Source organism: Podarcis muralis, chromosome 5, assembly GCF_964188315.1.
Source record: "Podarcis muralis chromosome 5, rPodMur119.hap1.1, whole genome shotgun sequence".
In the NCBI taxonomy this organism is placed as follows: Eukaryota; Metazoa; Chordata; class Lepidosauria; order Squamata; family Lacertidae; genus Podarcis; species Podarcis muralis.
The window spans coordinates 96734769-96762018 of NC_135659.1; the positions used below are offsets into that span (position 1 = coordinate 96734769).

The 27250-nt window shown below is 46.7% G+C and overlaps 1 protein-coding gene across 1 annotated transcript; it reads left to right on the forward strand.

The window, feature by feature from the left end:
* Window positions 1-863: 863 nt before the first annotated feature.
* Window positions 864-26040, forward strand: PDYN (prodynorphin). The gene is made up of 3 exons (XM_028735512.2): window positions 864-1145; window positions 21718-21862; window positions 23249-26040. Exons 1-3 carry the CDS (start codon window positions 1120-1122, stop codon window positions 23918-23920), a joined length of 843 nt encoding a protein of 280 aa, XP_028591345.2. The 5' UTR covers window positions 864-1119; the 3' UTR covers window positions 23921-26040.
* Window positions 26041-27250: the final 1210 nt, after the last annotated feature.

The window sequence follows — 27250 nt, forward strand, 5'->3', positions numbered from 1 at the left end:
TCTTTTAAAAAGCTCCTGTTGATTTTAAATCAACTTTAACATTTTTATACTGCCTGCTTTTAAATGCTTTTATTTATCATTTTAATGCTTTGTTTTATATTATTGTAAACCACTTAGAGGGTCTGCTTTTTTACCACTTAGATGGTGTGCTTTTTAAAACTTACGATCAAATGGTATATAAATTTGTTAAATAAAAAAACCAAATGATTATACAATAGCCCAAGGTCCATCTAGTCCAGCTTCCTGATTTCACAGAGGCCAAGTGGATGTCTATGGGATGCCTGCAAACAGGACCAGAGGGCAACAGGAAGGCTCTCCCAAACTCCCGAGTGTTCCCTTAATCCCCAAAGCAAGTTTGCTGTGGTTTCCCAAATGTCTGAGGATATGCATTTCTCTTTCTTCACATTCGGGGACATTTCTCACTGACCTGGGTTTGCCAGGATTGTGTCCTTTTAGCAGGGAGGGGAGCCAGTTTTGCGACCCTGGCAGGGATTTCTGCCTGCTGCTGCACAGTCCCCCCCTTTTTTTTTTTTTTGCCATTTTGGGGGTATAGATTTAAAACTCCGTAGTAGCCGCCTAAGAAATGTAACGTGTGAAGGGGCCCTTATTGTGATGGACACCCTATGCATTGAGAAGGAATTGCTTCTGAGATTTAGGGGTTTTGTTTTGGAGAATGAAGTTTGCGCCTCGCCAGCTCTTTCCCGCTGCCCCCCGACTCCTGCAGAAAGTCTCTCTGGCAAGGATCTGCTGGTGCCCTTCCTTTCCCCCCCATGGAGGTGTCGAAGAGCCGGATGATGCTTCTCATTATTCAGAGCTTCCGTCTTCCCCTATTGGCTCGGGAGAGCTTGAGCTGCGCTGGGGCTGTGTGGCAGGAGGCGGCGGCGTGTCAATAAAAAGAGGGGCAAGGGGAGGAACCCGTTGCAAAAGGGGGAAGAAAGAACCCGAGCTACGAAGCAAGGAAGGGGTCGCAGCACCTTCACCGCCGGTCCATCCGCCCAGCCACCAAGGATGAACTAAAGCGCAAAGCGGGCTGCGCGCACACCTGCAAGAGGAACCTGCACCTTTCGCGTCTCTGCCCAGAGAACCCACCTGAGGCCAACTCTCCGAAGTAGCGTCTCCATGAACTTTGGGAGTTCTTTCCGCAGGTAACACCTTCACTTTCCCCTCTCTCTGTGTCTCATTTGCCTCCTTTTCCACGCCGGCTGCTGTGCAATCCTTTGTCCTCCTCGAAAACCTTCTTCCTTTCTCCACCCATTGATTTATGCCTTTTCATACCCACCACCTCAGCCTCAGTTTCGCCACTGGCAAACAGAGAACGCTCTTTCGTCCTGCGGCGTTTGCCTGCTTTGCGTCCAGCAGGGCTCCGATTCGGCACACCCACACACTTAGTTGAGAGTAAGTCCCACTGAAACTCAGCGGGGCTTGCTTCTGAGTAGGTGCGCGTGAGACTGCACTGCGAAAAGCATCAACTGCGAAAAGTAGAAGCAATTAAATGATATATATAGATGAGTCTCTATTCTCCACTCACCCCCATTCCTTAGCAATGGATTTCTGAACTCTGCCTGTTTATTATATCTATTCCACTTCGAAGCACGCATCAGTGCTGAGTTGACTCAGGGGGAGCCAGCAAAGAAAATCTTGCCAGTGCCTTAAGATCAGTCTTGTTGCCATGCATTCCTAACTTTCAGCCGAAAGGAAAGGAGATAAAATTATTTTGTTTTTTTGTTAAAGAATGGGCATTTTTTGATACCACAAAAGTTCCTTTCCGGTTCGCTTGTTTGCTACAAGTGATTCCTTTGAACCGTGGGCACATTTGATGGGGGTTTCCTCTATTGCTGGAGAAAATCTGTGTGCATTTCTTGTGATTTTTGCCAGGAGAAATAAATAGTGGGCACAATCCAGACAGAATTAAGAACTCGAATCGGTTTGATTTCCGGCACACGCCTGCTGAAGTCAATGGGACTTTTAACAGCACAGTTCTGCTGAGAAGTAAGTCCCATAAAATTCAGTGGGGCTTACTCCTTGGTAACTGGGGTTTGATTGGCAGCCTGAAGCACTTAAGACTGCAGCCCTGTGCGCACTTAACTATCATGGAATCATAGAACTGTAGAGTTGGGAGGGACCCTCAGGGTCATCTAGTCCAACCCCCTGCAATGCAGGAATCTCAACTAGATCATGCATGACAGATGACCATCCAACCCTCTGCTTAAAAACCTCCAAGGAAGGAGAGTCCATCACCTTTCGAGGGAGCCTGTTCCATGGAGGAACAGCTCCTTCTGTCAGACAGTTCTTCCTGATGTTTAGTCGGAATCTCCCTTCTTGTAACTCGAAGCCATTGTTTTGGTCCTAGCCTCTGGGGGTAAGCTCCATTGAACTGAATGGGGTTTACTTCTGAGCAGACACATCCAAGACCGCAGCTTACCTCTCCCTTTTCTCTAGCTCTGCTATTGTTTCCCAATCCACTGGATTTGACAGAGCAGCCTCAAGGCTGATTGTCTAGAAGCCGTTTAAAAGAGTGAGAACAAAGGATGCTTTAGTTACAGGTGTTGGTCTGCCGTAGTCGAAACAAAATAAAAAAATTTCCTTCCAGTAGCACCTTAGAGACCAACTAAGTTTGTTACTGGTATGAGCTTTCGTGTGCATGCACACTTCTTCAGATACACTGAAACAGAAGCCACCAGACCCTTATAGGTGGGGAGGGGTATTACTCAGAAGGGTGATGGGAATGGGTGATGCTTTGTGCACCAACATTGCCCTGGGACGTTCTCTTGCGCAATCTCTATTGAAATGAACAGGGATTTTGTTCTCTGCCAACCTGGTGTTCTCCAGATGTTTGGGACTACGATGCCACTCAGCTGGCACCAGGCTGTGGAAGACTGGGGATCAGAGGCACACCTTGGCTCCCCTGGCAAGCAGTTGTATCAGCGCTCCCTTGGCAACCTGCATTGGCACCTCCGCCATCCCTTGCTCCTTTGACAATCTCCAGCTCTTCCCATCTTCCTTCCTTTGTGCTGCCCTCTAGGCCTGCACCTTTGGTGGGGGCCAAGCTAGCCAACCCCTTGGTACACCTGGGGATTCATTAGAAAGGGGGATGGGGTAGAGAGAAAAGGAGGGGTTCTGTTATATATATTTTTGGGGTGTCCTCCTTGAACCATTTTGGGACACCTTCAAAACAACTCATGGTAGAGTCTTCAAATGTAGAAACAGGCAGGCAATGATAAGAGATGGATCATATCTATGCATAGCTGCCAACTTTTCCCTTTACTTGCAAGGAATCCTATTCAGAATAAGGGAATTTCCCTTAAAAAAAGTGAAACGTTGACAGCTATGATTCATATCGCTCCCATTTGCCACAGAGGCAAACCAAACCGGGTAAATTCTAAGAGGACAAGGTTGTAATCTGCTTTCTTCACTGATTTGCAAATCTTTGCTGCTCATTCACAATACTGTTTCTGTAATAAGAGCCATCTGGGGCCAGAATCCATTGGGAGGGGGACTTGGGTACTCTTTGATAGTATGGCACCCTAAGCGAGCCCAAAATCTGGCACCCCCAAACTGATCTTCTTAATGATGGAACTTCTTAGTCTTGCAACCCCTTGGCTCAGCAACCTCTGCGAGGAAGCTGTCTGCACCGCCCTAAATCCAGCGTTGATTGGGACATTCTCCTGCACAAGGCTTAACACAGGAGAACTTCCTGGAGACTACTGTCCTCCTCCCTGTGAATCAGAGGGCTTAAAAAAGTCTCTAGGGAGCAAAGCTATCTATCCCCCGCATCCTCACCTCCCACCTCTAGAAATGGTATTCATAGAAGGTCCATTTCTCATTTTTCATTTCCGTCACTAGTTATATATTCAGTACTGTATCCCTAGCTACACATACAAAGAGAAATTATCACAAAATGAACCATCAGCAATGGAGATTTTGACTTCAGAAAACTGTCTTTGCCCTGGCAGACCACTTGTGATCTTTACTTAAATTTCATCTGTCCAAAGTAGGCGGCATATACGGTGTGTGTGTGTGTGTGTGTGTGTGTGTGTGTGTGTGTGTGTGTATGTATATATATATATATATATATATATATATATATATATATATATATATATTCCAAACGGACAGAACAATTCATGAAGGATAAGTCTCCCATTAGCTAAGTTATCTAAGTGGAACCTCCATGTCCAAATGCAATGTACCCCTGCCCAAGGGACACAACAGTGGTGGGAGACCCGCCCCCCCCCGGCAGCGTGTGAGTGGAGAAGATGAGCCTATGGTCGAATCCAGTTGGGCTGTGTGTCGTGCTGTGTATTTCCATAAAGAAAAGTCTCTTGAAAACCAGGGCTCCGCGGTCGCACCCTTTCCCAAGCACCCAAAACAATAACTTTCTCTGCAACATCAAATCCATTTTTTTACACCACAGTCGCAAAAAGCAGAGGCAAATAAAACAATATAGCATAACCGGTGGCCAATAAAGATCACGTCTAGAAAGCCAGACATGGAAACCCTAATAAATCGGGGCAGTTTCTTCCCCCTCCCATTTTAGGCTGCTGAAATACCATGCAGAATTGTAGAATTGGAAGGGACCCTAACGGTCATCCGGTCCAGGGGTCAGCAAACTTTTTCAGCAGGGGGCCGGTCCACTGTCCCTCAGATCTTGTGGAGGGCCAGACTATATTTTGAAACAATATATATGAATGAATTCCTATGCCCCACAAAAATGACCCAGAGATGCACACATTCTACTCATGTAAAAACACCAGGCAGGCCCAACAACCCAGAGATGCATTTTAAATAAAAGCACACATTCTACTCATGTCAAAATACGCTGCTTCCTGGACCGTCTGTGGGCCGGATTTAGAAGACGATTGGGCTGGATCCAGCCCCTGGGCCTTAGTTTGCCTACCCATGATCTAGTTCAACTCCCTGCAGTGCAGGAATCTCAACTAGATTATACAAGACAAATGACCATCCAACCTCTGTTTAGAAAAGTCTGTCACTTCCAAGGTGGTCTGTTCCACTGTCGAACAACCCTTATGCTGTAAAGTCCAACATGGATGCTGAGTCAATAAGTAGGCTTTCACCATCTCAGTGCCTTCCAGATGTTTCGGACTTCATCTTCTGTCAGCTCCACTTGACAGACTGTATTTACAGGGAGGTATGAGCCCCTACAGTCCAAAGACAATTGGAAAGCTTTTCCCATTTCCTTCCTCCTTGCAGAGAAAGATTTGAGGTCAATTTGGCGGAGTCAAAATGGCTCCAGGATTGTTCTCCTGTACTATTTCAGACACGTGGTTGATATACTTATGTATGTGTTTGCCTTGTACATCTATGAACATTTATTATATATATTATATATTTAAAGGTAAAGGTAAAGGTACCCCTGCCCGTACGGGCCAGTCTTGACAGACTCTAGGGTTGTGCGCCCATCTCACTCTAGAGGCCGGGGGCCAGCGCTGTCCGCAGACACTTCCGGGTCACGTGGCCAGCGTGACATTGCTGCTCTGGCGAGCCAGAGCCGCACACGGAAACACCGTTTACCTTCCCGCTAGTAAGCGGTCCCTATTTATCTACTTGCACCCGGGGGTGCTTTCGAACTGCTAGGTTGGCAGGCGCTGGGACCGAGCAACGGGAGCGCACCCCGCCGCGGGGATTCGAACCGCCGACCTTTCGATCGGCAAGACCTAGGTGCTGAGGCTTTAACTCACAGCGCCACCCGCGTCCCATATATTATATATTTAAGACCTTATAAATCCTATAACACAACCAAAACATCTGGAGAGCACCAGGTTGATGAAGCCTGGCATATACAATTGTCGGAATATGGAAGACTCTGCAATGTTTTTATTGCCTCTCATTACCGCTTTGCTTTAGTTGATTTTTTCTGGACAGAGTTCTCAAATGTTTTCAGTAAAAGCAGGGGAGTTATTACTCCATTTTCACCAGGGGGTGGGGGAATTCTCAAGCGTTTCCCCAAAGCAGCATTTCCACTGCGAAGAAATTGCATTTCCTGCCCCCACCCCCAGATTCAATATATTATTTTTACCTGAGAAAAATGCTCTTCCGACCACTTTAAAAAGCAATAATAATAAAAAAGCGGTAAACACCAGTGAACTTTATGAAATCTCTTACGGCGACGCCTTCAACCTTTTCCTGCAATGTGGTCTTTTTTCCTTTTTTAAAAAAAGAGTTTTTATTTTATGCTGTGTTGTGGGTGCTCTCTCCAGTGCTGCAGATACATTAATCCACACACAAACACACTTGTCCATTTTCCTTTCCCGGCTTGACACTAGAGGTAACATCGACTAAGCTCAGCCATGGGGCATCATCCATTTTGGGGTTTTCTCAAACCCAAGCTGCATTTGCAGAAATTAAGATGTGTGTGGGGCAAGTTTAGCAGTTCAGCATCTGCCAATATTCATGCAGCAAAATTGTGGGCGCACCTGTTGAGACACCGCCTTTACACAGCCGTGTAAAAGCCGGGTGTAAAATTAGGGCTTTCTCAAATGTTAGGGCTTTTTGTTTTGTTTTGAGTGTGCTTATCCTGAGCTGCTTCTGTTTTCATTTATTTTAAAAAAAGCAGTTGTGAACAGGGCCGGATTTAGGTACAATGAGGCCCTCAGCTCCTGAAGGTAATGGGGCCCTTTATATGCCCAGCTGTCCTTTGTCAACAACAAATGGTCGCTGTTTTCTGTGTTGAAAATATGCTGTATGGTAATTTATGGACCTAATAGGTATCTAAAGCCATTTGCACATAACAAACAGGAGCCTACACAAGATAAAACACTGTTGCTGTATGTAGGTTTTATTTTATTTGTTTTTTATCTTATATTTTGGAAATGTACATCCAGGTTTTTTTTCCTTTAATTTTTTTGGGGGGGCCAAGAGAGTGGGGCCCTAAGCTATAGCTTGTTTAGCTTATACGTAAATCCGGCACTGGTTGTGAGGGGTTCTGAACTGGATCAGGAGTGCATTGTGCAGAATTTAAGCTTTCCCCTTCTGCACCTCTTTCCAGCTCAAATCCCGCCCCAAGACATGTCTTATACCAGGGGTCAGCAAACGTTTTCAGCAGGGGGCCGGTCCACTGTCCCTCAGACGTTGTGGGGGGCCGGACTATATTTTGAAGAAAAGAAATGAACGAATTCCTATGCCCCACAAATAACCCAGAGATGTATTTTAAATAAAAGCACACATTCTACTCATGTAAAAACATGCTGATTCCTGGACCGTCCGCGGGCTGGATTGAGAAGGCGATTGGGCCGGATCCGGCCCCTGGGCCTTAGTTTGCCTACCCATGTCTTCTACTGGCTCAGACCATTGGTCCACCTGCTCATAATTGTCTACTAAGGGCTCCTCTAAATCAATGTTCCCCAACCTTTCCCCGACTGCGGTCCCCTTCCAACCTTGTTTCCTTCCTGTGCCCCCCCCCAAGCAACTGCCCCTCCAATAAGTAAAAATAAATACAAATGAATACAAATCTGAGGTTCTGCCCTTCTAACAAAAATCCTGGCTACGCCCATCCTAGCATTAGAAAGATGGCTGTTTAAATGTTTTGTTTGTAAATCGAACATGTGTCATTTATAATTTTTTTATAATTTATACAAAATACAATTACATAAAGTGATAGGAGCATAATGAAATATTGTTGAAGCAGAAAAACATAGACTCATAGGAAACTCAGCTAAAACATCCAATACAGAGGGTTAGACTATGTCTAGTCTTCAGTGACGGGACGCGGGTGGCGCTGTGGGTTAAAGCCTCAGCACCTAGGACTTGCCGATCGAAAGGTCGGCGGTTTGAATCCCCGTGGCGGGGTGCGCTCCCGTTGCTCGGTCCCAGCGCCTGCCAACCTAGCAGTTCGAAAGCACCCCCGGGTGCAAGTAGATAAATAGGGACCGCTTACTAGCGGGAAGGTAAACGGTGTTTCCGTGTGCGGCTCTGGCTCGCCAGAGTAGCTTCGTCACGCTGGCCACATGACCCGGAAGTGTCTCCAGACAGCGCTGGCCCCCGGCCTCTTGAGTGAGATGGGCGCACAACCCCAGAGTCTGTCAAGACTGGCCCGTACGGGCAGGGGTACCTTTACCTTTACCTAGTCTTCAGTGAGCATTCATTCTCTCTCCCCCCCCCCCCCACTAATCTTATTAAATGGTTTCAACATATAATGCAGTAAAAACCAAAGTGGTCTAAAGAGAAATAACAAAAAACAAGACAGAAAAAGAAAGAAAAAGAGTTGAGAAGAAAAGAGAGAGAAAAAGAACAGAAATGAAATAAGAATAACATATACCGTATTTTTCCGTGTATAAGACGCCCCCTATTTTTGGGGACTCCAATTTAAGAAAATGGGGGGAAAGATATTCGTGTATAAGACGAGCCCCGATTTTGAACATTATTTTAGAGTAAAAAAAACATAGTCTTATACATGGAAAAGTACAGTAATTTTGTGTTTTATTATGAATAATATATCTATAACCTCCTATCGCCCCATATCTTAATCTTCAATCCACATACAGAGATGGGAATCCCCCCCAGATTTCACTGGGGAGCTTCCCCCTTCCTCAGTCTCACCCTCTGAGGAAGAAAGATCCCTCTGGCCGGTCTCTCACACAGGTCCCTTCCTTTTCTATCCAACACCAGTGAGCATTTGTTCTGATTTGTTTGCAGGAACAATGACAATGAGCGTGCACCCTAATTTTCTTGCATGGTGTTTATATGTTTTCCAGTTAAGGATTCCTTCACCCCACAATTTGCAGTGTGGTTCTTCATCACCTTCCTAATTATAATAAATAATAATAAATTTTTATTTATACCCCGCCCTTCCCGGTTCAGAAAACCGGGCTCAGGGCGGCTAACAACAAATTTAAAACACTTAATTGATGCAACAAAAAACAGTATAAAACATGAATAACAATAAATTCAGAATTCAAAAATCAATTTAGGGGGAAATTCCATCCAATAAACATTAGATGATCGCCAGGGCTAGCTGGCTAAATTAGTCCTATTTGGACCAGCGAGGAGACCAGGGGAGAATTTGCTGTGGGATCCCAGAGCGGGTAATCTTCATAAAAAGGGGAGGGGGAGGGAAGGAAGGGGAATAAAAGATCAGGCTAAGTTCAAATTGAAAGTCAGGCGGAATAGCTCTGTCTTACAGGCCCTGCAGAAGGAGGTTAAATCCTGCAGGGCCCTGGTCTCATGGGACAGAGCATTCCACCAGGTTGGAGCCATCACTGAGAAGGCCCTGGCCCTGGTGGAGGATAGTCTGACTTCCTTAGATAAACTGACTTAAAAAGTTAGTTGTTGTTTTTTTAAATGGTGGTAGGATGACAGAGCTCTTTAACCTACTTTAACAGTGCAACCCCGAATTTCTGGTATATATTTAATTCCGCCTGCAAAATACTAGCAGCCTGGAGGCAACCGTAATTTCAGCAGCTCTCCATGGTTTCTGACAAGGGTCTCTTCTTCTTGCACTACCTGGGTATCCCAGTGATTGAGTCTAGGACCTTCCGCTCTAAAATAATAATAATAATAATAATAATAATAATAATAATAATAATATATTATTTATACCCCGCCCATATGGCTGGGCTTCCCCAGCCACTCTGGGCGGCTTCCCAAAAAATATTAAAATACTGTAATACATCAAACATTAATAGCTTCCCTAAACAGGGCTACCTTCAGATGTCTTCTAAAAGTCTGGTAGTTGTTCTCTTTGACATCTGAAGGAGGGCGTTCCACAGTGTGGGTGCCACTACCGAGAAGGCCCTCTGCCCGGTTCCCCGTAACTTGGCTTCTCGCAGTGAGGGAACCGCCAGAAGGCCCTCGGAGCTGGACCTCAATGTGCGGGTAGAACGATGGGAGTGGAGACGCTCCTTCAGATATACTGGACCGAGGCCGCACCAACACTTTGAATTGTGCTCAGAAACGTACTGGGAGCCAATGTAGGTCTTTCAAGACCGGTGTTATGTGGTCTTGGCGGCCGCTCCCAGTCACCAGTCTAGCTGCCACGTTCTGGATTAGATGTAGTTTCTGGGTCACTTTCAAAGGTAATGAGCAATGGTCCTTCCTTTCTCCCAATAAATATTTGCTCCTAAGGAGTGCCATTGCAATAAAAAATGTGATTGGTGCATGCAGTTCTACAACTGTTGTGCAATCGAGTGCCCTGGCCATTTCTCTGGCTTCTGCTGGGTCTGTGTCTTCTGACGATTCAGGTGTAGCTACAGAAGCCTGTTTTATGTTAGCACGTAAGGTAGGGCTGGAGAACCAGAGGTTGTTGGAATCCAACTCCCATCAGCTCCTGCCAGCCTGGCCAATCATCAGGGATGAAGGGATTTGTTGTCTAGCAACATCTGGCAAGCCACAGGCTCTCCATCTCAGATGCAGGATGACCAGGTGCAAAGGAGGTAGGAATTTCAAATGCGGTGCAAAACATTCAAGTTCTGCACCTGCAGCTTTTCTCACCTTACATGTGACAACCTACAGCTGCTTATTTGCCAACCCCCTCTTTTGTTGTATAGTCGTTTAGTCATGTCTGACTCTTCGTGACCCCATGGACCAGAGCACGCCAGGCACTCCTGTCTTCCACTGCCTCCAGCAGTTTGGTCAAATTCATGCTTGTAGCTTCGAGAACACTGTCCAACCATCTCGTTCTCTGTCGTCCCCTTCTCCTTGTGCCCTCCATCTTTCCCAACATCAGGGTCTTTTCCAGGGAGTCTTCTGTTCTCATGAGGTGGCCAAGGTATTGGTGCCACAGCTTCAGGATCTGTCCTTCCAGTGAGCACTCAGGACTGATTTCCTTCAGAATGGAGAGGTTTGATCTTCTTGCAGTCCATGGGACTCTCAAGAGTCTCCTCCAGCACCATAATTCAAAAGCATCAATTCTTGGGCGATCAGCCTTCTTTATGGTCCAGCTCTACATCACTACTGGGAAAACCATAGCTTTAACTATACGGAGCGATTTGATCTTCATCTGGTTAGCTGTCTGAATGTAAAATGGAGAGGAGAGATTGTGATCCAGAAGGGCCAACATTTTGTGGAAGGCATTCGGGTGCATTAGAGAACTTTGGATGGTGGATGAAAAAGCTCTGTCTCCCTAGCGTAAAAAAAAAATCCACTTAAACAAACATCTTGTTTTATTTGTGGTTTGCAAAGTGACAAGGAAATGCAAGGAGTGTGGAATGAATGAGCCATTTATGGGAAGACATATAAACTGCCCCACCATCAAAGCAGGATGAATGCTCATTCCTATATAATCATTCCTGAAACAAATAGGAACAGATGCTCAGTCAACGTTGTGCATCATATAAACGCTGTGTAAGCTTTGTACAAGCAATTCTGGGTGAATAAACTGCAACCCCAAAGAGTCTCATTCCTGGGCATTCACTGCCAGTTCACACCACATAAGTATATACGTGAAATTAAAATTTCGTTCATCACTTCACATTTGTTTACCTTGAGTTGCATTTGCCATTTATTGCCCATTCACTCAATTGAGAGGTCCTTTTGGAGCGCTTTGCAAATGCTTTCAGGTTTAAGGACCCAGAACAATTAAGCATCATAAGCAAACTTGGCCACCTCTCTGCTCTCCCTTAATGCAGTATTATTTATAAACAAATTAAAAAGTACAGTCCAAATATTGATCCTTGAGGATCAACACTCTACATCCCTCCATCAGAAGAATTGTCCATTTATTCCAACAGTAGTGAATTCCTGGATTGTAAATGCCCAGGAATGAGACCATATAAGCTAAACAAGCTATAGCTTAGGGCCCCACGATCTTGCCCCCCCCCCAAATATTTCACTATTAATATACTTCTTCTTCATTGTATTTCAGTTCAACAATTACTTTGATAAAATACATATTTTGTTATGTGCAAATGGCTTTAGATACCTACTAGGTCCATAAATTACCACATATAGCATATAGGTAAAGGTAAAGGGACCCCTGACCATTAGGTCCAGTCGTGGCCGACTCTGGGGTTGCGGCGCTCATCTCGCTTTACTGGCCGAGGGAGCCGGCGTACAGATTCCGGGTCATGTGGCCAGCATGACTAAGCCGCTTCTGGCGAACCAGAGCAGCGCACAGAAACACCGTTTACCTTGCCGCCGGAGTGGTACCTATTTATCTACTTGCACTTTGACGTGCCTTCGAACTGCTAGGTTGGCAGGAGCTGGGACCGAGCAACGGGAGCTCACCCCGTCGCGGGGATTCGAACCGCCGACCTTCTGGTCGGCAAGTCCTAGGCTCTGTGGTTTAACCCACAGTGCCACCCCGTCCCTCCATATAGCATATATTCAACACAAAAAACAGTGACAATTTGTTGTTGACAAAGGACAGTTGGACATGTAAAGGGCCCCATTACCTTCAGTAGCTTAGGGCCTCATCAAACCTAAATCCAGCCCTGTTCCTACTCCATGCTTCCTGATATGTAACCAATTCCTGTTCCATAGGAACACCTGTCGTTGATGTTGTTGGCATCTGTCTGTCTCGAGAGACAACGGAGTGCGCCTCCAGGGGTAAAGTCGAACTGTTGTGTTAGCAGCACCGAAATGAACTCTCTGGGGCACAAGCCTGGGCAGTGTGGATGGAGGTCCTGAGCTGCCCAGACAACAAGACCCCCCTCTCGGCCCGTCTGGTGTGGCCCAAAGGAAAGCGGAACAATGCGTTTGGCACCAGCTTGGCTGCAGGAGTTGCCAGAAAGTGGCATTCAAGGGTCCAACCCACCCATCTTAGGGACTCCACTCCAGATTTCTGTAGGATTTACTTCTTTGTCTGTCTTGCTCCTGAAAATGTTCAGCAAGGGGGTGGGTATGGATTTTAATTCGGGGTTTACACCCTAAGCCTTTCTCATGAATGGGTATAGCCGCAAGGCAACAGAGGTTTAGGACCAGAGTTTTCCTTCTCCTAGACGGGCTCCCTTCCCAGGTTGATAAGCCCATGTGCCTCTCACTTCCCTCTGCAGCCTTCTTGACTGATGGACCCACTATTGGTCTCATCCGCTCAGTCTGCCTGAGCCTGTCATTTCATGCAGGGGATGTTGACATGCAGAGAGCCGTCTCCTTCCAGCCATCCTGCTGGAAGACCCATAGGCTTCTGCTCTGATGTAAATCAGCAACCCGGGCTTCAAAGCTAGGGCACACTATCAGCAGATTGAACTGTGCACGCAGAATAGGCGTGAGGCTTGTGAAAGCATACTACAACTACAGATTTATTAATCATAAACCAGGACAAAGAAACATGTCGTCTCTCCCTTTGTCTTCTCAGAGAGAACGGGAAAAGCAAAAGCTATACACAACAGAAGTTCCCAGCAAGCTGTGCTGGAATGTAAACAGACATGTGACACGCAACAGTTCCACACGTCTGCTCCTTAAGGTGGAATGGAAATCTCAACAGGGGAAACCCCCAACTCAACAAGGGTCTGAGACCCATCGGCTCCTTTCACCTGGTTTAGCCAGCCAGTCAAAGCCATTTCCGGGGTGTGGCCTCTGTTGCATGCTGGCATCTTCTGGGAGCCACAGGTGTGAGCCAAGTGCAGGATGGGGACCAAAGGTGGACAAACCACCACAGAACTACCCCTAACACCCTATACCCCTGTATAACACTATGCATGGTATGAAGGAAGCGGATAGAGAATTTTCTCTCTCCCTTGTTCATAACACTAGAACTCATGGATGCCCTATGAAACTGAATGTTGCAGGATTTAGGACAGAAAAAGGAAGTTCTTCTGCCCCCAGTGCATTGTTAAACTGTGGAACTCCCTCCCACTGGAGGTAGTGATGGCCACCAACTCAGATGGCTTTAAAAGAGGATTAGACAACTTCATGGAGGACAAAGCTATTAATGGCTACTAACTAGGATGGGTGCATGGTGTTCTGCATTCACAAGAGGCAGTTATGCATCTGAATACCGGTTGCTGCAAATGGCAGGAGAATGGTGTTGCTCTTGGGTCCCCCTTGCAGGCTTCTCGTAGGCATCTAGCAGGCTGTTGCAAAAACAGGATGCTGGAGTTACATGGGCAAACTAGTGAATTCCATTAGCTGACTGGATTCTAGTATTATGGGAGAGAGAAACATTCTCTCTCTCCACTATCTGTAAGCCATGCATAATTATATCTTCTGACCAACGCCTCAATGTACCTGGGAGTCAGCCCAACATGATGGGACTTACTCCTGAGTAAGCGTGCTTAGAATTGCATTGTCAGTCTTTTTTTTCCTTTTTGGAAAACAACTAAAAAGCCCCCAACACATTGAGTCCCATCAGGGAAAAAGGTGGGGTATAAACAAACAAACACACACACACACACACACACACACACACACACACAAAATAATACAGTCGTACCTTGGTTTTCAAACACCTTGGGAGTCAAACGTTTTGGCTCCCAAATGATCAAAAACCGGAAGTGATTGTTCCAGTTTTCGAATGTTCTTTGGAACCCGAACATCTGATGTGACTTCCAACAGCTTCCGATTGGCTGCAGGAACTTCCTGCAGCCAATCAGAAGCCACACCTTGGTTTCTGAATGTTTTGGAAGTTGAATGGACTTTTGGAACCAATTCTGTTCAACAGGGGCGCCGACTTGTAAAAAATATTGGGGGGGCCCATACCGGGGTCCTGCCCCGGGAAGTTTTCTAAGTTCCCCGCTGCAGAAGGGTGAGTGGCGAGGGCGGGACGGGGCCGCGCGCTCCTTTCCTCGGCTGCCCTCGTCGCGCGCCTTGGCTCCCGCGGCCGGCGAGGGGAGCCCGGGCCGCGCGCGGCTGCTGCTGCCGCCGCCTCTCCTGGGGGCGCCGCCTCCCCGGGCGGGAACGCTGCGGGTGCGCGAGGGAGGAGGGCGGCCACCGGGGGCTGGGAGAGCCGGGCTGCCGTGGCCGAGAGGGCTGCTCTGCCGGGCGCCGCTGAATATAACTAATAAGTTTCTTAAATTATTGGGGGGCAGAGCCCCCCCAATAAAATTTTTGAGGGGGCTCGGGCCCCCTCAGGCCCCATGGAGTCGGTGCCTATGCTGTTCAACTTCCGAGGTACCACTGTAATGCTTTAGCTCATCTTGGCACCTTCCAGATTCTGTGGACCACACTTCCCATCAAGCTCAGACAACATGCCTAATTGCCAACGATGATGGGATTTGTAGTCTATAATATCTGAAAAGCACCACGTTGGCTATATTTGCAACAACAACAATAATAATAACAATAACAACAACAACAATAATGATGATGAAATAATTGTCAGGAGTTTAGCCTACACTCGAGTAGGACTTTGGCAGAGACACATGCCCGACTGGCATGTTCCCTCCCTCCTGGTCGATCGTTCGGGAGCTTCATAAGCTTTCTTCAGCCCGAACATCACAGCGACCAATGCCAACCGACACTGGCACACTTAGGGATCCACAGAGTTTGCGCAACTTGCGCGTGACAGACCTCAGCAACTCAGCATTTTGGCTAATCTACTTTATTTACATATAAACACACACGGAGCACTGCATCATGGCTCTCTCTCTCTCTAGCATCAGACAGCAAAGAGAGAAAGAATAAGGACAATAGTCTGCCTTCACAGAACACAGTAACACAAACATCCTGTCTCCGTCACTTCCCACTCTGTAGAATGAAAACATACACTGTCATGTGATATACAACAATCCCATGACTGCAACCATGGAGCAGGAATTCTAACAATAATAATATGCTTCCCATCTGAGTAAGCTTTAGCCTTTTATAGAGTAGAGCGTGCTTCCACCTTCCTCCTTATGCCCACCCCAAGAGAGAGGTGGTGGAACAGCCTCCCTTTGAGGTTTGCAGACACCTGGATGTATCTGAATGAGGTTTCCACTAACAGCAGCAGCACTGACTCTGCAGAGCTGCCTGGCACATTATGGCACGGCTGAGGGACCCATTGTTGGACTCCCACCACCCTCAGCCAGACTCATAGAATCACAGAATCATAGCACTATCTGTAACTAGAATCATAGCACTGTAAGAGTTGGAAGAGACCCCGAGGGTCATCTAGTCCAACCCCATGCAATGCAGGAATCTCAACTAAAGCATCTGTTAGGGGATGATGGGAGTTGTAGTCCAGCAACATCAGGAGGGGCACAGATTCCCCGTCCCTGCACTAAGACAATGCTGGGGTTATTAAGAGTGGAACAAATGTCATCATTGGCAATGAGGCGAGGAGAATGCCTGAATTTACAGCACACACAAACACACACCCGGATTTTGCTTGCATGCAAGTTTGCAGTTGCATGCAAAAGTTCCTTTCGTTCTGTCTGTCGGTGTGTGATATTACACACACACACACACACACACACACACACACACACACAAGCCTGTCTTCTCTAAGCGCATTTTATCTTTAATTGCACCATTGTCTCTATCGTTTATTTGCGCATCCAAACTGGCCCTTGGCACACCGTTCGAGAGCTGCCTCTGCGCTCCACAGCCCGGCAGCAGCAAAATGAGAAATTTAATTCTCTCCCCTCCTGCTTTAATAAGAGCCTTTAAATCATCCCGAGAGAAATCGATAGAAGCAAGCTGATTCAGAGGAATGGCGGGGATGATATAAGAACCTATCAAGCCACACATCCCTCACTGCTGTCTGTCTGTTTGTGGACTGGCAAGTGAGCGGAGCATTCTGCACCAAAAAAACGACCGGTGGGAAATTGGTTTAGTTATGCAATGCATCTGCCCCCACCAAACCTTAGCCAAAAAGGCTGCCAAGAGCAGTTGATGAAACATCTGTGGTAAGATAGCCGCTCCTCCTTCCTTGCCCGCACTCCAGCAGAGTCCGTTCCACTGTCAAACAGCTTTTATTGTCAGAGGACCCACGTACCTACGGGACCGCCTCTCCTTGTATGCCCCGCAGAGGACCTTAAGGTCCACAAATGACAACATTTTGGAAGTCCCAGGTCGCAAGGTGGTTAGATTGGTCTCAACTAGGGCCAGGGCCTTTTCAGTACTGGCCCCAACTTGGTGGAACGCTCTGTCACAAGAGACTAGGGCCCTGCGGGACTTGACATCTTTCCGCAGGGCCTGTAAGACAGAGCTGTTCCGCCTGGCCTTTGGTTTGGACTCAGTCTGATCCTTATGTTTCCCTCCCCTTATGGTTTTGATCTATGGGCTACTTTTATAATGAGGCTGCATTTTAAATTGCATTTTAACCTGTATTTTAAATTGGTCCCCCCCCTATTATGTTTTTACTGTAATTTTACTGGTGTTAGCTGCCCTGAGCCCGGCACTGGCCGGGAAGGGCGGGGTATAAATAAAATATTATTATTATTATTATTATTATTATTATTATTATTATTATTATTATTATTATTATTATCTTCCTGATGCTTAGTCTGAATCTCCTTTATTGTAACTTGAATCCATTGATTCAGGTTCTAGCCTCTGGAGCAGGAGAAAACAAGCTTGTTCCATCTTCCTTGTGATAGCCTTTGAGATATCCGAAGTGGAACGGACCCCTTCAGAAAGTGGCAAACTCTTCTCTATTGCAAGTTTTTTCAGCAAAGGTTGGGAGATTCTTTAGCTGTGATTCCTGCATTCCAGAGGTTTGGCCTAGATGACCCTCGGAGTCTCTTCCAACTCTACAGTTTTGCCCCTTGAACAGTCTCTGGGCTTCATAATCCAATGACCTCTCTCTTTTTAACCTTACTTTTTAATAAATAATAATAAAAATAATAATTTTTTATATATACCCCGCCCTTCCCGGTTCAAAAACCGGGCTCAGGGCGCTAACAACAAATTTAAAACACTTAATTATAAAAGCAGCATAAAATACAGTATAAAAACTTGAATAACAATAAAGTTCAAAAATCAATTTAGGGGAAATAAGCATTAGATAATCCCCAGGGCTAGGTGGCTGAATTGGTCCTACTTGGGCCAGCGAGGAGACCAGGGGAGAATTAGCTGTGGGGTCTCAGAGCGGGTGATCTTCATAAAAGGGGAGGGGGAGGGAAGGAAGGAGAATAAAAGATCAGGATGAATTCAAATTAAAGGCCAGGCGGAATAGCTCTGTCTTACAGTCCCAACAGAAGGAGGTTAAATCCTGCAGGGCCGTGGTCTCATGGGGCAGAGCATTCCACAAGGTCGGAGCCATCACTGAAAAGGCCCTGGCCCTGGTGGAGGATAGTCTGACTTCCTTAGGGCCCGGGACCTCTAAATTATGGTTGTTCATGGACCTTAAGGTCTTCTGCAGGGCATACCAGCACCATGCAATACAAGCGTCACTCAAATCCGGCCAAAGTTTTTAGTTGTTTACAGTGTTCTCTTAAATAAATTGTAAAATTTTTCCATTCCTTCTTAAAGTTTCTGTCTTCCTGGTTTTTGATTTTCCAGGTCAATTTTGCCATTTCGGCATAGTCCAGTAAGAGCTGTTCGACAGTGGAATTTGCTGCCAAGGAGTGTGGTGGAGTTTCCTTCTTTGGAGGTCTTTAAGCAGAGGCTTGACAACCATATGTCAGGAGTGCTCTGATGGTGTTTCCTGCTTGGCAGGGGGTTGGACTCGATGGCCCTTGTGGTCTCTTCCAACTCTATGATTCTATGATTCTATCATCTTCATCAGTCATTTGTCTCTGGTCGGGACATTATCTTCTTTCCATCATTGGGCCAGTAGTATCTGCGCTGCTTTTGTCATGTACATAAATAATCATTTCTGCTCCTTTGGTATCTCTGCGTCTAAGATTCCTAGTAAAAAAGGCTTCTGGTTTTTTTAAACAAACGTTATTTTAAACATTTCCCCCCAACTCATTGTATAATTTCCCAGAATGCATTTGTTATCTTGCACATCCACCACATGTGGTCGAATGTGCCTTCCTTCTCCTTACATTTCCAACATATGTCTAAAGGAGTTTTATACATCTTTGCTAGCTTTATAGGTGTTAAATACCACCGGCACATCAATTTCATATAGTGCTCCTTCAACGCACAGCATGCTGTGATTTTAAGTCCACCAATATCCTCTCTTTTGTAGAGGTGAAATTTTATTTTATTTTTCTTTAGCCTTGGAAAGAATTATCTCCTTTAACTCCCTTTCCCCCCTCAAGCTGCACTTGGCTCTGCAGTCATTCTGGGAGGCTCTATTAATTAATGCTCTTAAGGCAATTTGCGATCAGCAGATGAAAGGTGCCAAAAGATCGCAAAGTATTGTAATCAGATAGTGAATCATGCCTCTGAGCCACCGGCAGCTCGGTGGAATTTATGTTCTGCTAACGTCGATAATTCGACATATGATAATGCATATCATTCAAATTACAGCTTAATTTAGCACAAATGAATATGGGAGGATTAGCATATTTCTCCATCAGCCCCAATTAAAGGACATTAAGGAGAAAGTCAGCTGGAGCAGAGAGGAGAGAGCAAGCGTAAAAGATCCCCAGGGATTCAGAACAGGGACCCCTCTGGGGCTTAGCAGCTGGGGAGAGACAAAGGAAGAGTGTTTGCCTGAAAGTTTTTTGGTACTTTTTTGGGGGGGGGGGTTCATTTCCAGCCGAAGCAAAATCCCACTGCCAAAGCTCGCAGCCCGGTGAAAATATGGAAGTGGGAATAGGTGAGATATTCCGATCCCATCATCCGCCTGCAAAGACCTGGGCGAAAAGGCGCATCTTGACCTGATCTTGAAAAGTATGCAAATATGAGGCCAGATGCACCCTGGGACATTCCACCCCGCGACAGGGTGAGCTCCCGTTGCTCGGTCCCTGCTCCTGCCAACCTAGCAGTTCGAAAGCACGTCAAAGTGCAAGTAGATCAATAGGTACCGCTCTGGCGGGAATCATAGAATCATAGAGTTGGAAGAGACCACAAGGGCCATCGAGTCCAACCCCCTGCCAAGCAGGGTAAATTGTGTTTCCGTGCGCTGCTCTGGTTCGCCAGAAGCGGCTTAGTCATGCTGGCCACATGACCTGAAGCTCGGCCAGTAAAGCGAGATGAGCACTGCAACCCCAGAGTCATCCGCAACTGGACCTAATGGTCAGGGGTCCCTTTACCTTTACTTATAGGTTGGAATACACACATGCACACACAAAGTGTATTTTCAGTTGGAACTTGCTGGAATTCAGTTCCAGCTCCCCTCAGGTGGGAGCCATAGCTAAAACGAGGGAGATGTTCATGGTGAGTTCTGGCACCTCTTTTTCTAGAAAAATAGCACACATATCCTCTTAACGCTGACTGAGATAACTGCCTCTCCTGGTCTTTGTACAGCCAGTTGTTGATGGCAAATAGCTGCCTTCTTAATGGGCCATTTAGGCTGCTCTTGCCTGAGGCCATGTTGGAAGGTGCCTTAAATCAAGAGGCCATTGCACAGGGAATGCCACAGCTGCCTCCTGACTTGGGGAGGAAGGAGTAATGGAAAAGGACACTTGCATGACCCTGCTGCTTTGTGCAAAGAAATGGCGACTGAGACTGCTTAAACCTTTCCTTTATTTATTTCCTTCCTTCCATTCATGAGTCATTTTCCATTATGCATCTCAAAGTAATCTAACAATGGGAAACATCAGCAAGATATAATTTCATGTGTAAAAAGAATTGAATGAAGGCCTTTTGCTTTTTGGATTGAGGAACTCGGTGGAGCTTATTCAGACTCCAAAGTCTTGACCAAAGGCCGATTGTAGTTTCTCTGAGGGTGCCAGAGATTTCCCCTGGAGATCCTCACAGCTGTCCATGGAGGCGCAGGTCAATTCTGTGTCCAGGGCAGCTGTGTACCAGCTCCATCTGGTTCGCAGGCTGAGACCCTACCTGCCCGCGGACTGTCTCGCCAGAGTGGTGCATGCTCTAGTTATCTCCCGCTTGGACTACTGCAATGCGCTCTACGTGGGGCTACCTTTGAAGGTGACATGGAAACTACAACTAATCCAGAATGCGGCAGCTAGACTGGGGACTGGGAGCGGCTGCCGAGACCACATAACACTGGTCTTGAAAGGCCTACACTGCCTCCCAGTACGTTTCCGAGCATAATTCAAAGTGTTGGTGCTGACCTTTAAAGCCCTAAACGGCCTCGGTCCAGTATATCTGAAGGAGCGTCTCCACCCCCATTGTTCTGCCTGGACACTGAGGTCCACTGCCGAGGGCCTTCTGGCGGTTCCCTCCCTGCGAGAAGCCAAGTTACAGGGAACCAGGCAGAGGGCCTTCTCGGTAGTGGCACCCATCCTGTGGAACACCCTCCTACCAGATGTCAAAGAGAAGAACAACTACCAGACTTTTAGAAGACATCTGAAGGCAGCCCTCTTTAGGGAAGCTTTTAATGTTTAACAGACCACTGTACAGTGGTACCTCGGGTTAAGTACTTAATTCGTTCCGGAGGTCCGTTCTTAACCTGAAACTGTTCTTAACCTGAAGCACCACTTTAGCTAATGGGGCCTCCTGCTGTTGCCACGCCGCCGGAGCACAATTTCTGTTATCATCCTGAAGCAAAGTTCTTAACCTGAAGCACTATTTCTGGGTTAGCAGAGTCTGTAACCTGAAGCGTATGTAACCTGAAGTGTATGTAACCTGAGGTACCACTGTATTTTAATACTCTGTTGGAAGCTGCCCAGAGTAGCTGGGGAAACCCAGCCAGATGGGCGGGGTATAAATAATAAATTCTATTCTATTCTATTCTGCATGCAAAGCTATGATTCCACCCTCCTGTCCCTCCCTCCCCAAAAGGCATGGAGCTCTCAACAGTGCTGGTATTTCAGAGAATTACTCCTCCCCTGGAAAGTCATTCTGTCATTCACTCAACTCTCTTCCCAATTCCTTCAGGTGCCTGCTTTCAAGAATGGAGTGGCAGCTTCTGGCATTTGCCATTTGCCTCAGTTTGGCTACCTCGAATTCGGCAGACTGTTCCGCTCAGTGCTCCGCATGTGCTCTTCACAGCCAGGATGTGGAGAAGCTGGTCAGCCCCTTGGTAAGTCGCAGCCAGGTCATGACTTGACTACCCTTGCCCACCTGAATCCTAATCCGATCTGGGATGCTGTTTATGCAAGCAAAACATACATGCAAGCATAATTTTGTTGGTAACCTATCTTGGTCTCAGACCTGTGGGAATGTTCCGGGTGGCAGGAGAGGATATATTGTTTATTAATACCCTTCCTAATTTGTGTTAGCAAGTTCCTTTACTTAGCAGAGTGCATTCCCCTTTACACAGCAGAAAACTAGTTGCAAACTCGTGTGAGTTTCTTAAGACAATACGCAATTCCATCTGGCTTGTCCAGATTGAAATGTGTTCTGATATTTTCCTGGTAAGACCCCTTGAATCTCTCCTAAAAGAATAAAGACACCACAGTCTTATTCATAAGCAAGAAAAAGAAAGTTTACTCACGGTCAGGCAGAGCGCAGTGTGATCTCTGAAGGCAGGCTTTAGGCTTAAAGTTTCAAACCTACACTTAGAGTGTTAAAATCGAAATGTGGAAATATGGAAATAACGACAAGAGGCAGGATTGAGATTTGGAGTTATGCTTCAAGGTCCAGACTATGGGAAGTCCCAAAAATTAATAATTACAATTTGGAAGATAATTCAATCTTTTTTATTTTAGTGTTTTTTTTTATTGGATTATGATCTGATATGTTAATTGGATGTTTTTTTATTGGAAAATTAATAAAAACAATTTAACAGAAAATAAAGTTTCAAACATATGCATACAGGTTTACCCCATAAGAGGGATTTACCTAGTGACTGGAAGCTAGCAGTCCAGCAGTTCACAGGACGAAAGGAAGATGGAAAAGAAGGGAGTGGCAGCACGCCTTGGCCTTTTATACCAGGTCTGGAAAGGTCACGCCCACCCACTAGTCACATGCAAGAGGAAGGATGCTCCAGCCCAGGAGGAACAGGAAGTTTCAACTGGCTGGACCAAACATTCCCTTGCATGTCCACTCTAGCAAAACAAGGAATGTTGTATTTGACTGCTCCCAGTGGATTACATCCACGAGACCCACCTCTCCTGTGTCTATGGAGAGGATACCTACATTTAACATCAGCTGATCCATCCCCCGGCCAATCACCTTCCAAGGCCCCACTGTTCCACCATCCCTCATCCAACCATAGTCCTTCAAAGACTCCAAGCATTGTTACTGGATGTGCAGAGCTCTCCTCGTACCTTATCTGGAGTTGTTTTTTCGCTCTAACATTCAGCTGTTAGATTCCTCCTAAACTGGTTCTTACCAGTTTTATGACCGAACCTCCCTTTTGCGTACGCAATGCTGGCACTCACTGATAATGGGTTTTACAGAATTTCTATCTCTGGGCCACGGAGGGAATGTTGACCAGGTTGCTCCTTTTGTTGGTGTCTTACAGATATGCTCCCTGGAGTGCCAAGGCTCTTTGCTGTCCAGCGCTGAGTGGGAGAAGTGTAAGAAAGCTCTGTCCTTCCTCGCCCCTTTCCTGATTGAGGGGGAGCCCGACAGACCACCCCAGGGGGATGAAGAGGAGGAGACCGAACAGGAAGGTGACCCTAGACCCAGGGAGGTGTACACTGGGCCGGCCAAACGTTATGGAGGCTTCATGAAAAAGCTGGACAAGAACAAGATCTTTTCTCTCCTCCGCGAGAACGCCCTTGCCAAGGGGAACGTGGCAAAGAAGTACGGTGGATTCTTCCGGAAGGTGGGGGAGAGGGCAGCCTCCGAGGTGGGCGCTGAGGAGGAATACCCGGCGGCTCTGGAGACCGGGGACCTGGACTACAATGGGGAAGAGTCGGATGCGGGGTTGCTCAAGGATGAGGTGAAACGCTACGGGGGTTTCCTCCGCAAGTACCCCAAGCGAGGTTCCGACACGGCGGCCGGCGAGGAGGGCAGGCAAGAGCTGGGGGACCTTCGCAAGCGCTACGGGGGCTTCATGCGCAGGATCCGACCCAAGCTGAAGTGGGACAATCAGAAGCGCTACGGAGGGTTCCTGCGGCGCCAGTTCAAGGTGACCACCAGGTCGGAGGAAGAGCCCAACGCCTACTCAGAGGAAGCCTATGACCTATAGAAGCCGCTTTGGGCAGACACCCAAGGCGTCCTCCGGCCATGACGCCCCCAAATATGGACTGTGTGGGTCACTCCAACCGCTCACCCCAGTGCTCAGCCAAGTAGTGCAAGGGCCACCGGCAGGCCTGACAGAAAAGGAATGAATCAACATCATGGGGTACCTTAGCATGGATTTTGAGGTGGAGGGAAGCCAGGGTTTGGGGGTTCAGGGCCGGAGATGCAGCTTTCTGGTGCTGTCCTCAATCTCTAGAAAGAGGGGTGCATGTATGGCGATACCATCTGCTTCCAGCCTCTAAAGAGATTTGTTCTCATCTGTCATTAATATTTTGTTTCCCTGTCTGCCAAAAAAACGAATCTAGCCTGGCTAACAAATCTAATTAGCCGGCACAATAACAAAGCCACATCAATGAAGCGCACCAAAAGTGCACACCTAAGCCTGTTTGCTTGGAAGTAAAATCCCTCTGAATTCCTAGCCAGCGTGCTTAGAAGTGCAGCCGGTAAACAAATTTAAACGGTGAAAACAGCAGCAATCAAAGCTCATTGAAGAGTAATAGCTTGGAAACACCTGCTGGTACAAAGCAATCACAGTCCAAACCTCAGCTGGATAAAGCGGCCTTCCCCAACCTGGTGCCCTCCTGATGTTTCGGACGACAGCTCCCATCAGCTGCAACCTGTATGGCTGTGCAGTCTGAAACAGATGGGTTTTGTAGTCCAAAAACAGCTGCAAAGCAACTGGTTGGTGAAAGGTCAAATGGAAATAGCAAGACTTTTTTTAACAACTTTAAATAGTGTCACATCCATCCTATAAAAAGCAGTATTCAGAATAGCGCTTTGCACGGCCCACTAAGGAAGAGAATAACATAATAACGTTCACAATAGGAATCCTAGAATCACAGATTTGGAAGGGAACCTGAAGGCCATCTAGTCCAACCCCCCTGCAATGCAGGAATATGCAGCTGTCCTATACGGGGGTCGAAGCTGCAACCTTGCCATTATCAGCACCATGCTCTAACCAACTGAGCTATCAATTGCGCATTTATTCAAAATCAAAACTATTTAATTAATTCAACAAGATGGATGAACTTGATCCAGTGATGACAGCTTTTCAGAGCCAACAGAGTGATAGATAACTCAGTCGGTAGTGCATGAGACTCTTAATCTCAGGGTGGTGGATTCGAGTCCTACTTTGTGCAAAAATATTCCTGTGCTGTCGGTGGTTGGACAACGTGAGCCCCTGGTCCCTTCCAACTCTAGGATTTTACGATAGTCATTTGCACCTCCAGTGCCCAGCTGCCACCCCTTGCCTCTCAGCACCCCCCACCAGATAATCCTAGTGCCCCTCAGGGGGTGATCTTGCCCACTGTGTGAACCTCTGGAGCAGGCGAATGGGTTTGCTCTAAGCATGATAAAATCTGGCTGCTGCCCTCTCTCTTTACACTGTGCATATATGATTTACTTTAAGTGTTCCCTTTAAAATGTCAAGTGTGAAATGTGACAAGGAGGTGTTTCAAAACACGCACATCGTGCAGGCACACGCGTTCCCCGGGTCGCGACTGCCAAGCCAGAGTCAGTTTGCTTTGTAAGGTTTGAAATCACCCTCTGCCAACAGGCTTTGCAAGGAATCTGTCACGCAGGACCTTTAGGACTCGAGAGGACAGTGGAGCAAAAAACCCCAAACCAAACCAAACCAAACCAAACAAAAACAGAGAAAAGAGTGCGTGCCCCATGGGAACCGATGTTTGTATCATGCCAGCTTCAAATTAAGTAAAAACCTTTGTGCCGCCCAGCTGAGCCAGATGTGGTGTGATAGATGCGTTTGCACCCTGGAAATCTGCATTTTTCTTTCTTCTGCTCGTGCAGTTTCTTAAGTGCTACCCCAAACACCCATTTCCCAGAGCCAATTAAGGCGTGTGGCTCACAGATCGCACAAGAATTCCTACGCCTTTCACATGATGTAGGGCAGGGGTCAGCAAAATTTTTCAGCAGGGGGCTGGACCACTGTCCCTCAGACCTTCTGGGGGGCTGGACTATATTTTGAAAAATAAAATACCGCATTTTTCGCTCTATAAGACGCACCAGACCACAAGACGCACCTAGTTTTTGGAGGAGGAAAACAAGAAAAAAAAAAAAAAGAATCTCAGAAGCCAGAACAGCAAGAGGGATCTCTGTGTAGTGAAAGCAGCAATCCCTCTTGCTGTTCTGGCTTCTGGGATAGCTGCGCAGCCTGAATTCGCTCCATAAGACGCACACACATTTCCCCTTACTTTTTAGGAGGGAAAAAGTGAGTCTTATGGAGCAAAAAATACGGTAAATGAAGGAATTCCTATGCCCCACAAATAACTCAGAGATGCATTTTAAATAAAAGCACACATTCTACTCGTGTAAAAACACCAGGCAGGCCCCACAAATAACCCAGAGGTGCATTTTAAATAAAAGGATACATTCTACTCATGTAAAAACATGCTGATTCCTGGACCGTCTGCGGGCCGGATTTAGAAGGCGATTGGGCCAGATCTGGCCCCTGGGCCTGCCTACCTATCATGTGGGGTGTGAGGAGTGAATTCTGTGTCCGACTTGACTCAAACCCATTTTCTTCCCAAGCCCCAACCCCATTGTGCTTGTCCTTTGGAACATTGGCACCAGGGCCATCTTTAGCATATTCGGCAAAGGGGTGCAAAGATCTGCTCAGCGCCCCCAAATTTAGCTTAGCCCCGCCTCGGCGCCATTGAGTCTGACAATAAAAAAATTAAAAGCACAATAAAACATCAGACATTAAAACTTCCCTAAACAGGGCTGCCTTCAGATGTCTTCTAAAAGTCAGATAGTTGTTTATCTCCTTGACATCTGATGGGAAGGCGTTCCACAGGGCAGGCGCCACCACTGAGAAGGTCCTCTGCCTGGTTCCCTGTAACCTCACTTCTTGCAGGGATGCTGCAGTCTAGCAGTGGGTGGGGCTGGAAAACGTATTTGGGGCTGGACCCACCCAATCACCCTCTCTCTCTCACACTTTTCCCACTCCCTTCTCTAATGTAGACTTGGCCAATCTACTAGAAAACAGTCCTTGGAAAGTGTGTAACATGTGCATATGGGAAATCAATCTTTATTGTTGTTTTTCCCTGTTGCAGTGTCCATTCACCATTGGTATTACAATAATCAATCAGTAGTAGTTTTTCCTAATCTCCCGTGTGGTTCCATCTGCAGCCCCTTTTGCTATCCCACCCCCACAGAAAAAAAGAAAGCCTGGGCATTTCATTTTATTTGCCAAATGATTAAGTTGCCTTTCAGCGCAAGGTACTCAGGACAAAGCAGGGTACTCTTCAAAAGGTTTAAT